The 13,217-nt window shown below is 36.6% G+C and overlaps 1 protein-coding gene across 2 annotated transcripts; it reads left to right on the forward strand.

Moving 5' to 3' along the window:
• The first annotated feature begins 5,412 nt into the window (after nt 1-5,412).
• Nucleotides 5,413-10,982, forward strand: SNX1 (sorting nexin 1). Of its 2 annotated transcripts, none has more exons than XM_086667454.1 (11): nt 5,413-5,598; nt 5,703-5,837; nt 6,886-7,021; nt 7,220-7,353; nt 7,770-7,844; nt 8,784-8,943; nt 9,087-9,220; nt 9,311-9,379; nt 9,899-9,978; nt 10,170-10,230; nt 10,600-10,982. In XM_086667454.1, the coding sequence occupies exons 1-11, from the start codon at nt 5,587-5,589 to the stop codon at nt 10,807-10,809; spliced, it is 1,206 nt and encodes a 401-aa protein (XP_086523580.1). In that variant the 5' UTR covers nt 5,413-5,586; the 3' UTR covers nt 10,810-10,982. The 2 variants fall into 2 exon arrangements, with proteins under 2 accessions (XP_086523580.1, XP_086523581.1); XM_086667455.1 differs by having other exon boundaries at nt 5,443-5,598; nt 5,706-5,837.
• Nucleotides 10,983-13,217: the final 2,235 nt, after the last annotated feature.

Consider the following 13,217-nt stretch of genomic DNA (forward strand, 5'->3'; position numbering starts at 1 on the left):
TGAGATTTGACCTTTTAGGGCTTTTGAACAACAATTTGGAATTTTCTCAACTACTTTGAGATATTCCTTTAGAGACACTTTCACTTGTTTTGAGAGTTCTCCGGCGAATGACATTCGCTTTTGTGCGGTGGGTTTATAAGATCATATCTTTAACCTTTCCTTTTCCACGGAGTCGCAGTTTGTTGCTCTTGGTCGAATTTAATCGACTTGTACAAGTTTCATGATTGTTCTTCATGACCCTCCATGATTTTTCTCATGATCGAATTAAATCGACTTGTACTTTTCTCCCACTTATTCTTGTAATAATTAGTGTTTTCTCCCAGACTACTAGGTGTGCTAATTATTAGAAGAATACTATCATGAGCAACAAACACTTTGTTCTCTTGATTGGTTATGGAAGAAGCCCAAATTTCTTTTTTAAAAAAGAAATTGCGTCAGATATTAGCTAATTTTGTAATGCTTTTACAAGCTTAGCTGTTAGACGGACTTTGGTAAGTGTGAAAACAATCGTTTATAGAATATGTCCCAAAATATTCGGAAGACTGGCTTAAACCCATCTTTGATCGAATTATGCATAGCAATGTTCGATTACTCCCACTGAATCCACCATCCCTCAGATGTGTTCCATGGAGCGAGTTGGGAAACGTTTTCTCAACTCCTTTGATGGTTATTTAGTATTTGACTCAAGTTTTTATCACTCCAATCTAATCGGATGACTTAAACTCTCTTGTCAAAATGATTCTTTTACTTCGGTTTGTACTTTGTTTGAACCTTTCAAACATTCCGACTTATACTTTATGATTTGTACGTTTCCATACTTCATGAAGTTGTCAGAGTACGTATTTGAAGTTTCTCTCGTTAGCTTCTGCAAGTAAACTTATAGGTCTGCATAACACTGTATGAGTCCTAATAGATTACCAGTCTCTATGCCTTTTGAAAAGGGTGACTTTGTCAATTCAGTCCTTAAGACCTAATTGACAATGCTGAAGTTTAATGAGTTTGAATCTCTTGATTTTAGCCATTATCAATGTTAACCTTCAGTTAATTTTACCACTGGTTTAAAACATCATATGTTTCTAGAAGAACAAAATAATCACTATTAAGTTCTAAGCTAGATCAGTGTCTAAAAGAAGACTTTGATCCCTTTCAGCATCCCTAGCATTACTGCTTCTGCTCCCTCTTGGATCTTTACTTCTTTTAGTCAAGTATGTAATTCCCTTAAGCTCCCACTGAGCCGCTCATCTGGTCTTAAATACCTGATGAAGGAATTTTACGATACTTGTTTTTAACTTTGTTAGCAAGGATACGGAACCGGAATTCATAATTCCATTCCTTTTGTCCTCCAGGTGCTAAAGGTAGTTTCCTTTTAAATGGTCTAGCCATTGTTTTAGAAACATTCACAGTAATGAGGAATACTCTTGATCATGTACTCGGCAACTGCTTTTCTTTGATCAAATGTTTGTCTCACTTGACTGATCCTTTTGCCCTTTTGAATCTCAAGATCTCATTCTTAGATTCTTTGTACCAAATCTCAAGAACCTTTCTTAGACTGGATATTCCCGTATGTTCTGCTCAGTTTGTTTGTAACAACCTGAGTGACTCATCTAAGGTTTTATCTATCTTTGTTCAATCGATATTGAATTGGGTGATAGATGTACTCTGTTGTCTTCCGTTAGGATGACTTTCAGATTGCCTTGGAGGTCTCGTACCTCTCCATTTATGACTTCTGTGGGAAATTCTTCCTCAGTTTGTCTTAATGGTTATGCTAGCATCCATTACTCTTCCAAAAAGAATGTTATAAGATTGCTTGCAAATGACTTTTGACCTTCTTCGGTATGAGTCAACATTGGGATTGGGTATTCTAGTAAGCTTTTCTTTTGAATCTGAGAACTATTCTCGGATTCATTCTTCCATTCTAGGAAGTGGATCAGCACCTCCCTTAGGTGTGATTCAATGTTGAAATCGTTTGTGTCATCTTAAAACTACATAAAGAAATGGCAAAGTTTTAAAACTCGTTATCGTTTTTGAAAAACTTCGTTTTCCCACATTATTCAATAAAAATCGTCCCCGATTGAATAAGTGATTCCAAGACCCCAGTTCTTCGGAGTAAAGCGGACAAAGGCCCTACCCTTTGACTCCGTCGTTCCGGGTGAGTGAACTACTTCACTGATCATACCTTATGACTCTTGGTTGATAGATTTCATTAATGAATGACTAATCTATCCTTTTGCCTCGAGTATCCAAGACTCTCTTGCTGATCTCGTTGAGTAGAACCATTTAGACGTGTAGGCCTCTTCTATAGACCTACCCGCATTGTCCCAAGGTAGAGGAGGTACTCTGCGAAGGCCGACCCACCTTCCTCGAACAAGGGCGCAACGAGTGTCTTAATCTGGATAGGCGATTACTCAAGATTACTTTTGGGGACTTTTACGCTAGTCTGGCGTTTGTTATAGTGAACTATTTAGCCTAACTAACATCCACGACATAAAGCGTAAATAAGTAAGTAAATGCGCGCGAGAAAGTAAATCAAGCAGACATGGATCCTAGTATGGCCCCTAACCTAGAAGATCTAATCTCCCTTGGTTTTCTTCTTGTTTCGCCTTTTGATTCGTCTTGGATCGCCATCTTTGAACCTCCATTGATTTCTCCCACTCGCCTTTGGATTTCATCCTCGAGTTTCTTCAATGGACTCATAGACCCTAAACTCTAATTACAAGACTCTAACGATTCGCAGATCGTATAAACTTGAAATTAAAATTAATTACAAGGCATGCACCCATCCGTGCTTAAAACAAGAATAAGGAAATAAATCTATGGCCATACTAGTTTCCCGCATTCACATCACATGCAATCATATAATATATCAAGGCTAAGAATTATATATGCATGATTATCCTGGGAGATACTTTTGTTGACATCACATGTCACATTGCGGACCTTAAGTCTAAATTCGAAGAATTCAACTAATGGTGCTTTCCGGTTTTATGTTTTATGATTAAAATCATCTTTTAGAAAAACTCCGTTTTGGGCTCGAGAAAGCCCGGGTCAATTTCGGAAAAAATATTGGTTCGATTCTTAATGATTTCATAAATCAATTTAAAGAGAAATCCGTTTTGGGCTCTTGGATGGCCCGGATTGATTTTGGAATTATTTGGTTGGAATCGGAAAATTTTTTTTTTTGGCAAAAACTCCCACTCGAATGATGGTCCCTTTTCGTGGTCCGAAAAGCCTCGAAAAAGCCCGGGACAAGTCCTAGACAAGTCCCGGCCCAATCCCAAAAAGGGCTCGGACAAGGTCCGGCCGGAGCCAGGACGCTAGTCCATGTACCAGACGCATTCTATACGTGTCTGGTACTGGACCGGACCAGCATTAGGTGTCTCGGACTAGTCCGAGACACCCAGAACCTCCCAGACGCGTCTCCAAGACGCGTCTGGTCGAGTGCTCTGGACGCGTCCTAAACGCGTCCAGGAAGCTCCTTCGCAGCTGCTGGTCGCGTCTTCAAGATGCGTCCTTAGTAGCTGCTCTGGACGCGTCTTCAAGACGCGTCCAGAAGCTTCTGTCGCAGCTGCTGGTCGCGTCTTCAAGACGCGTCTCAGCAGGTGCTCTGGACGCGTCCAGAGGACGCATCCAGGAGCTTCTGGTCCGGCCAGGAAGCTTCCTGGCCGGACACTAGGGTTTTTCAAAACCCTAGTTTCCAAAAAGAAATTTTTTTTTTTTCTTATGCAACTTTAAGTTGCTATTTTCCAATTTTAAAACTTTTCTTAAATTTTTGAAATTCCTTTTAGAACACTTCTAAAATTTTCAAAACTTTTTGAAACTTTTTAAATTTTTCCAAATTTGTTTTGAGAGTTTCCCAAACTCAAAACTACTCTTTTTAGAACACTTCTAAAATTCCAAATCTTTGTTTTTCAAAAGTTTCCAAAATTTAAAAAACAACTCTTAATCAAACCAACTTTTGGATCAAAATCTAGGTTTTTGAAATTTTTCAAAGAACAATTTTGAAATCAATTTGAAAAATCTTTGAATCCAATTCATAATTAATCAAATTTTATGTTTAAAACCTTTTTAAATATAACTATCAACATAATCAAGCATGGATTAGTTTGAAATTCAATGAAATTGAGTCTTTTAAAACACTTTTAATCATCAATTTGATTCTCAATTTGAAAATTTATTGAATCCCATCAAATTATGAGTTTAAAATACTTTTAAAAACATCTTTTTAAAATACTTTTATAAACTCAATTTTCAAACTATTAAGCATATTAATTAGTTCGATTCTTAGCAAAAACTAGTTAATGGCAAGAGGCTCTGACGCCACTGAAGGGATTTACACCCTTCTACTAGTGTTTATAGCGGAAATATGACATCTAATGTCTACACTAGTATTCCCAGGATCACATGCAAAACTAGTAATTAATCTAATGGAGATAGTAGATTACCTTAATCGCTTGTCCCTCGAACTAGTTGAATTGATTGAAGAAGACCAAGAGCTTCAAGTGTAGCTCCTCTACTTGGGACACGAGCAATCAATTTGATCTCCCACCTTGTTGTATAGCTAGCACACCAATGGTGGTTGGATAGAAGAACACCTTCTTCTTTGACTAGATAGATAGTTAATGGGAATTAGCTCACTTTCTCCTCTCTACTTGATGTGGTAGAGTAAGAAAGCTTAGAGAGAAATTCCACACCTTATTCTCTGCCCTAAGAGTGTTTATATAGAACCCTAATAAGAATCCACCTCCTTTTAGGTTTCCTAAAACACCCTTTAGAATAAGATTTAGGGAAATAGTCGAAAATAGCAACTATTGGTATTTTCTCAATTCCCTAAGGATATGACGTCCAAACCCAGCCAAAATTGGCAGATTTAATGTTCATAACATAAGGAAACGTCCCTCCAAAAATCAGCCCAATCCGAGCCCTAAAAGTGTCCGAATCGGCTAAGGCCCAAAAACCCTGTTTTTGGCCTTTTTGTACTATCTTTGCCTAATTCCTTTTTAGGCCTATGTGATATGTTTATGGGACACTCCCATGATTATATCTCACTCCCACTAGTCATATCCTAGATCAATTTGACACTCTTATGTGTAACCCGTTGTAGGATCCGATCGAAGTTAGCCGCGAATTACTTCGTAATTCGACGATCGTAGTTGGTCTCTAGCTACAACTCTACGATCCCTAAATCAATCGGACTTGATGATCTTCCACATCAATTATCCTATCCGACAAATTGTTCGCATTGCCATCATATCAATCGGACTTGAAGAAAAAAAGGAATCTTAATTCTTGTTCTTCTTCATCATATCTTCAAGTTAAAAAAAAAAAAAAAAAAATCATGTCAATAGAGAATTGCCCTTAACAAGAATGGGTAGTGCCCTTAAAACTTCCCTTCCCTGTGGGCATAAGCATAACAAAACAGCGGGCTATGATTCCCGGCAATTTGCGGGATCACATAAAACTTCACTTCTCTCATCTTTCCTTCCGGCACAATCTCTCTCTCATTAGGTTCCTGAATTTGATTTCCCAGACTCTACCCCGATTAAAGAGAAAGTGTTAATCTCATCCAATTTCCTCATTCGGATTAACATGTTCGCTCCGGTAATTAACGAAATTCTGTAACCTCTGATTATATAAAAGTTGATTAGTGTTCTTGATTTTTCTCTCTATCTACTAAATCTTCTGTTAATTAATTGAATTTGCAGCAGAGAACTCTATCAGGATCTAGTCAAAGTCCTAGATCTCCATCTTCACAACCATTTTTATCAGTTTTTGTTACTGATCCTGTCAAATTAGGAAATGGCGTCCAATCTTACATCTCTTATCGAGTCATCACTAAGGTAATCTCTTCGTCGCGTTAATCTCCTCATATTTCCCCATTCATCTCCTTAATTTTGTTTTCAGTTCAAGTCGGATTTTTCGATGGAGTCGATTTAGGGTTTTCTTTTAGATCCTATTGATGGTTTTCATTGCATGTAGCACAATCAGCTGGTTTTTATACTTCTTTATATTAGATTGTATAGATTGAGTTCAATTTAACAAATTAGAGAAACCTTTCTTAATGATATAGAAAATAAAGAGGTGATTAGTTATTGCATGATCTTTCTAAATGTTAAGATTAATTGAAGAGGGGGAAAGGTATGAGCAAGGAGACTGTTAGGTACATACAGATATATTCAACTATAGATCTTAAACCTATGCCATGGTTGATCTCTGATAGTTTTTTCCTCGTACCCGCTCACTAGTTTTCGATTCAAATGAGTTATGTCTCTATGCCAGCTTGATAAAAACCTCATCAATCAAGTTAAACTTTGGCACAAAGGTAAATTTGATACCAAATGTGAAGTACCCAATCTTTAATAATCTAGAATCATAGTGAAAACACAAAAATTGAGTTATTTTCCCACTTGAGAGTTTGAGGAGAAGAAAGCCTAACCCCTAGGTGATATGACATTCGGTGCTTCTGATGTTTATCATCTTAAATAAAAAGATTCGCAGAAGTCCATCTGTGATATTTTTCACCTTACGAGAGACACATATCGAATGGGAACAGTTGATACGCAGATGTCAATTTATGTATACTAAAAGAAAGGTACATCTTTACATATGTGCGCGAGTTGATGAATATCGATATCGAGTGTGCGGTATCTTTCGTAACCATCATGATGTTTGATAGGCTAAGTAGATCTCCTTAAAATTTGTGACACCTTTGATCAGATTTTGTTAATCAATCTGGCATTTAAGCTTCTGTTATCCTATGAAAAGAAAAATTTATTGTGTTCCTAATACAGTTTTTTAAAAGATTGTATCGTTGTCTTCGACTCTTTTCCTTGTGGCGATTATAGAGGGTAAACAATTTTTATTGTTCGGAAACTTGTGTTTGTGCAGACAAATTTCCCTGATTATCAAGGGCCAGAGAAGATTGTGATTCGACGTTATAGTGATTTCGTTTGGTTACGTGATCGGCTTTTTGAAAAGTACAAGGGCATTTTCATTCCTCCTGTCCCCGAGAAGAGTGCTGTAGGTAACAAACCTGATGCTTGTTTGTAGGTTTACACTTTTACTCTTTTGTAGATAAACATTATGGCTTTGTATTGATTTTTGAAGGATTCTGGTATTTGATGTAATAATTTTTGTGAAACAATTGTTGCCAGCTACGGTAAATATGTTGGACTTGATCGGTCTGAAGCTATTTGCTGATTAACTGTTTTCTTTTTTGCAGAGAAGTTTCGATTTAGTGCAGAGTTCATAGAGATGAGACGGCAAGCATTGGATACATTTATAAATCGGATTGCTTCACATCCTGATCTTCAGCAAAGTGAGGATTTGAGGATGTTTCTACAAGCAGATGAAGAGGTAAAATGCTTAATGGAAACCTGTTGCTCTAATTTTTAGCTGGCATATAGGATATGAGGAACCATGAGTCAACAGTATGTTTGTGAATTGTGATTTATTCCTTGAAAGAGAAAGTAGAGTTCAGAAAATGGTTTTCCTTGTCAAAAGAAAGTACCTCTTGAAAAAGAATGGCAAGGGGAAAGGCGATACTTTTTGTTTCCCTTTCCATGACTCTCAACTATTTATCTGACCCAATCTACCTTCTGGTTTCAACTTAGATTTTCATGAAGTTGTCTGCCTTCTCATAGGGAATCCCGTTGCCTAACTAAGGAAACAACTACTACCTTATGAATGTGCTTAAATCTAAATGTAGTAAGATGGAGGGTGGAACTTTTTATATTCATAGATATCTTCTTGTTCTGATCGTTATTTTGCAGACAATGGAGAGAGCTAGGTCTCAGGAGATTGGTATTTTCAAAAACAAGCCAAGTGACTGGATGCAAATATTCAAGGTAGGCATGCTTCAGATTTGAGTAGAGAGAGTGCACCACACAAATCAAGAATAAAAATGAACGGTGAACTTTTACGGTCGAAACATATAACGGGTGTTCCAGGAATTCATGGCTCAGAGACAAGAGCGTCTTACACAAAACTTTGAAAAGGAAAAACAATCACCCTGGCATGTTTCATTCCTTATAAGTGATCTTTCACTTCTAAATGAGGAAAATTCCTCTATTTCACAGTACTGAGAATGGTTCCACTGGTAAATGACCACAAACTTAACACTTATAATATCTTAAGTTATGGTAAACGTCACTTAGGTGAAACCATAGTCTATAGAGACATCTTTCAACCGGAACTGTACTACATAATTAGGGTGGTCAATCTTCTCTCTCTCAATTTTCTTGAAATTTTAACCTACTCATGATTTCCTCTTATTAGTGGTAACTTTCGAACTCTAGATGTTTGAAACCGCAAATTGTACATCGCGCATTTAGGGTCACCAAGAAGGGAATGAAATATCGGTAGGCATGGAAATGGAAATATTCTGGTCATTTCGGCCGAAGTATTCCAAAATTTATTTCCTTGACAAGGCATTGTTAAGAGAAACTTAATTAAATTTTGGTTTCGATGGAAACTTCGGTAGACACGGAAATGGAACTATTTCGGTCGAAATTTAATTCCTTGCTCATCAATCTTGTCTCTGAATTTTTCTTCAAAATTCTACCAGTTCAGGATTTCTTCTAATGGTAAAAGATAACCGACACCGATTTTCAGAAGTCCATTACAGTTATTTTGTTATTTACTTTATTATTAGACTCGTAAACCACACTGAAGCTTTAATATTCCACGTCACCAGCATCACTCACTTGATTGGAATGTTAGCGAAGTGCATTTGTGTCTATGTACGGAAGGCATGATAAGGTTTTTTTTATTGGAATTATTGACAGGATGTGCAGTCTAAAGTGAGTGATGTTGTCCTTGGAAAGGAAAAGCCAGTAGAAGAATCAAATCCTGAGTATGAGAAATTAAAGCGTTATATCTTTGAGCTCGAAGACCACTTAACCGAAGCACAAAAACATGCTTTTCGGCTGGTGAAGAGGCATAGAGGTAAATCAAACTTTAATGCTTCATTATATTTCCCTCGTTTTTTTTCTTTTTTAGGCTACGTACTATGTGTGGTCTATCATTTGGTTCCCCGTATGCTCTGTTACCCGTCTATAAGATTCACTTCTGTTTTTATCTGTTTCCAGAGTTAGGCCAATCTTTGTCAGACTTCGGCAAGGCAGTTAAACTCCTGGGTGCTTGTGAAGAAAAGAAACTTGGCAAGGCGTTTTCGGACCTGGGAACTAAATCAGAACTTCTGTCTGTTAAGTTCGAGAAAGAGGTACAGATTACTTCCGACCTCGGTATCCATTAACCATATCTGTAATATTATGTATCTTGCTTCTCATTCCCAAGAGTGTTTTTTTTGTAGGCACACCACCTCTTGATGAGTTTTGAGGAACCGTTGAAAGATTATGTACTTGCAGTGCAGTCTATTAAGGTGAGTTGGGTATTTGAGTGTTCCAAAACCAGAACATTGACAATCTTAAGTGGATCTTTTATGGAGCAACTTTGACATGCACACAAATATTTAAAATGGATTTTATAACTGGAAGAAACCAAAAGTTATTAATGGTTTGTGATCCAAAGCTTCGCTTTCAAAAACTAAATAGCAGAAGAGAAGACTCCTCCACAGACATGTTTATGTTTTTGTTGTGTTCATATACTTCCATAGGTAAGAAAAGTCGACATAAAAGATTCTAGGAACAATTTATTTTTATTTTTTGGATTTGTATTATCAATGAAATGTTACCCAGTCGCGGACAAGTTTAGTAACAGTTCTGGATGTGACCCAAATGTCCATTAGGTGTAGATTTATCTAGAAACGAGTACGTCGATGACTTGATCGTGAACCAGACAAGCCCTTAAGCGTCAGCTTATCTTTGAAACATCTTAGATGTTAGTATTTTGGGTTTTTGTGGTGGAAGGTAAATAGATGTTCTTACATATTTTCTGACAGGCCACCATGGTAGAGAGAGCCAATGCTTTCAAGCAACAATGTGAACTAGCTGAAGCAATTAAGCTGAAGGAAATAAATCTGTATGTTTGGTCCTACAACTTCGATTTCTCTTTCCTTTCCCTTTGCAATTGCCATTTTATCTTTCGATAAGATTATCCATCACCTAATGGGACTATTATTGTATTATCGCCTTTTGAGTTCCTTTACTAGTGGTTATAACCCATTCATCAGCAAAATCCTAACAATAGCTATTCTCACTATTCATTGGCAGTGACAGATTGATGTTAACACGATCAGATAAGGTAGGGGAAGCCGAGATTGAATATAAAGAGGTAAATTTTTCAAGTTTTTTGTTTATTGTCTGAATCGGACTCGCCTGAGTCTTATTTGTCTAAATCTAAGTCATAAAACTGCATTGTTTTGGTCAGGAGCGCCATAGTCATATTATGTTATTTTAAAATTCCGACTTATATTAGTCTGACTGACACGGATCCGAGACTATTCTGACTAGTCAGACACACTAATGAAATAAAAGCACATACATTGAAGTCCAACCCGAGTCCGTTTAGTCCTCACGTCAGATTTAATTTGAATTTTAGAGAAAAAGAAAGCAAGAAACACCGCCTCAAGTTTATGTGCTGTTTATGTTCATTCATTTTTTGCATTTTAACAGCTTAATTGCATTCAATTATGTGATACAGTTGAAGGCTGAGGGTATTGAAGCAACAAGAAGATTTGAGACGATAGTCCGACTGATGAACGAAGAGATAGTTCGATTTCAAGAGCAAAAAACTTTAGATATGGGTCTTGCTTTCCATGAATTTGCTAAAGGACAGGCACAACTATCAAATGAGGTTGCCAATGCCTGGCGAAGTCTTCTCCCTAAGCTGGAAGCTTGTTCTTCCTCTTAAATATGAACAAAAACGATAGAAATACTCAGCAAGCAGTTTACCTTGAGATGATGGTTCTTATTGTAATTTATCTTCCATAAAGGTTTAATAAAACTTGGGGTTTGAATATCTAAAAGAATCATTTACATTGTAAACATCAATTGGGAGCAAATCAGTTCATTTCTAGGGTTTAATTTGTTTATAAATCAATATGTTATTGACATTCATGATGGGAAGATGCGGATCTAAGCTCCATTCCTCTCTATTCTTTTGGGATATCTCTAGACCATGTTTAAGTTTAATGTGCTTATTGACTGAAAACAGTGACCTCAAAACTCAAGTACGGAAAGCCTGAAACATTATAGTAGTCGAAGTAAATTTCTATATTGAAGCTTTTGCCAATGAATTACACCGCGTTTGGTATCAGAAGCATGATGAGTAAAGTTAATCAGAACTTATAGCTCCTTGCGCGCGTGCGGCTATTAGTTAGTTGGTCTGTGTACAAACAAATCACTTTTGAAGTTGGTCGTGTATAAACAAATCTCTTTTGGTGTGATAATTCTATGGATTCACGAATCCATATGATTTTCTTTGGTTTGTTTCGTAACTAATAAGAATCCTAAAATACTAGGATTCTTGTTTCAACAAAAGAAATCCTAGGATTCATAATTATTTTTAAAGGCCACAGCTTTGGGGCATAAAGAATAATCTCCGGGGAAAAAATTCTCTAGAGAATCCATATAGGGATTTTAATATTTAGGTTTACTCAAATGATTAGATGGTGCTCTAGAGATTTAAAGCCCGACTCTTAACTGGTCATGTTTAAATATTGTATTGTGAGAGAGAAAGAGATTCAGAGAGAGATAGTGAGAGAGTGAGAGAGAGAGAGATAATAGAAGAGAAAGAACAACATAAGAGAGAGGGGAGAGAGAGGACGAAGATTAGGGGGCAATGTTTGATCTAGTCATTTCTTGGGTTAAAAAAAGAATATGCATCCTAAGTCAATGTTTATTGACTAAGTCTTTATGCCCCGGAGATTATTCTTTATTCCCCAAAGCCGCGGCCTTTTTAAAATGCATCTTAATTTTTTTTACCAATTTTTTAAGTCATTTTTTCTAGCTGAAAATTGTTTTTCAAACAAACCGTTTTTTTTCTCGAAAATCATTTTTTAAGAATTTTTTTTTCCCTCCAACTCTTTTCTCGAAACCGTTCTTTTTTTTCACAAGAACCGTTCCTCACGAAAATCGTTTTTTCCAGTATAACATTTTTTTCATGAAAAATGTTTGTTTGCACGATGGGCATCAAAACGAAACTTTGGGGTGGGATAGCATATACAAACAAGTGAAAAATGAGGTTTGGGCATCAAAAATCTTAAATAATGAATGAAGGCTCTTCTCTCTAAATGGCTATGGTGGTTTGAAGAAGAAAAACAAACACTATGGAGATAAATCATTACACAAAAAATATGGAGTCACTGGAGCTGGAAGACACAAGGACCTTATGGGTGTTAATTTTGAGGAGAAATTCATGGAATGGGCAATTTTAAGACAATCCGATATGTTTTGGCATGATAAGTGGTGCACTACATTCCCTTGAAGGATGTATACTTAAGAGCATCTCTAATGCAAAACTCAAAAAAATCTCTATTCGTCCTATTTGTCAAGTTCCAATTTAGATTCTCACTCTTAGGTGTCGAAAATAGAGATCCTCAATTCTTGTATGTCTCCAATGCAACACTCTAAGCTCTTTTATTTTACTTATGTGTCATGGTTATTTTTGTAAGAAAATAATTAGTTATTTTGGGAATATACAAGACTAGATTTCTATTGGTTGAAATTTAAATATTGATGAGTTGGACAATTAGAGATATCTCAACTGGACACTCTGAAAATAGAGTGTCCTCTTGAGATATCTTTATTCCACTCCCAACACATCATCTTTGAGATCTTAATTGAGTTTTGCATTGGAGATGATTTTCTAAGAAAAACTCAGAAAATCCTATGTGGCACTCCGAGTTTCTAAGATTGAGTTTTGCGTTGGAGATGCTCTAAGCAACTCTCCTTTATCAACCAATAAAGAAGTAACGTGTGGGACTACAGAAATCAGAATCCGGAAGGAGATTCGAACATTATACTCAACAGAAACCTCAATGATTGGGAAATCCAAGATGTGGCTAATATCTTGGAAACCATGAATCAAACCCATCTTGGATTGCCTTTAGGACATCTCTATAGGTCTAAGAACCTATGGGATGATGTCACTTAAAGGATCAAGAAGTTATTGTATGGAGAGAAGCTACTTCAAACCATATGAAGACATCTCTTAATTTCTCCACCAGGGTCACATCTGGGGTTGAGAAAGTATAAACTATCATCTGGAAACTACAGATGCGAAATAGTGGCGTCCTTCTGAACTTCTCCAACCAGTAA

This window comes from Eschscholzia californica, unplaced genomic scaffold (genome assembly GCF_041429995.1).
Source record: "Eschscholzia californica isolate CP2 unplaced genomic scaffold, dmEscCali1.0.p SCAF_3, whole genome shotgun sequence".
Lineage (NCBI taxonomy): Eukaryota > Viridiplantae > Streptophyta > Magnoliopsida > Ranunculales > Papaveraceae > Eschscholzia > Eschscholzia californica.

Excerpts from the sequence above, each read along its gene's own strand:
- SNX1 (XM_086667454.1), top strand. Across the intron at positions 5,838-6,885 it reads CTTATCGAGTCATCACTAAG|ACAAATTTCCCTGATTATCA; the intron begins GTAATCTCTTCG and ends GTGTTTGTGCAG. Across the intron at positions 7,022-7,219 it reads CCCCGAGAAGAGTGCTGTAG|AGAAGTTTCGATTTAGTGCA; the intron begins GTAACAAACCTG and ends TCTTTTTTGCAG.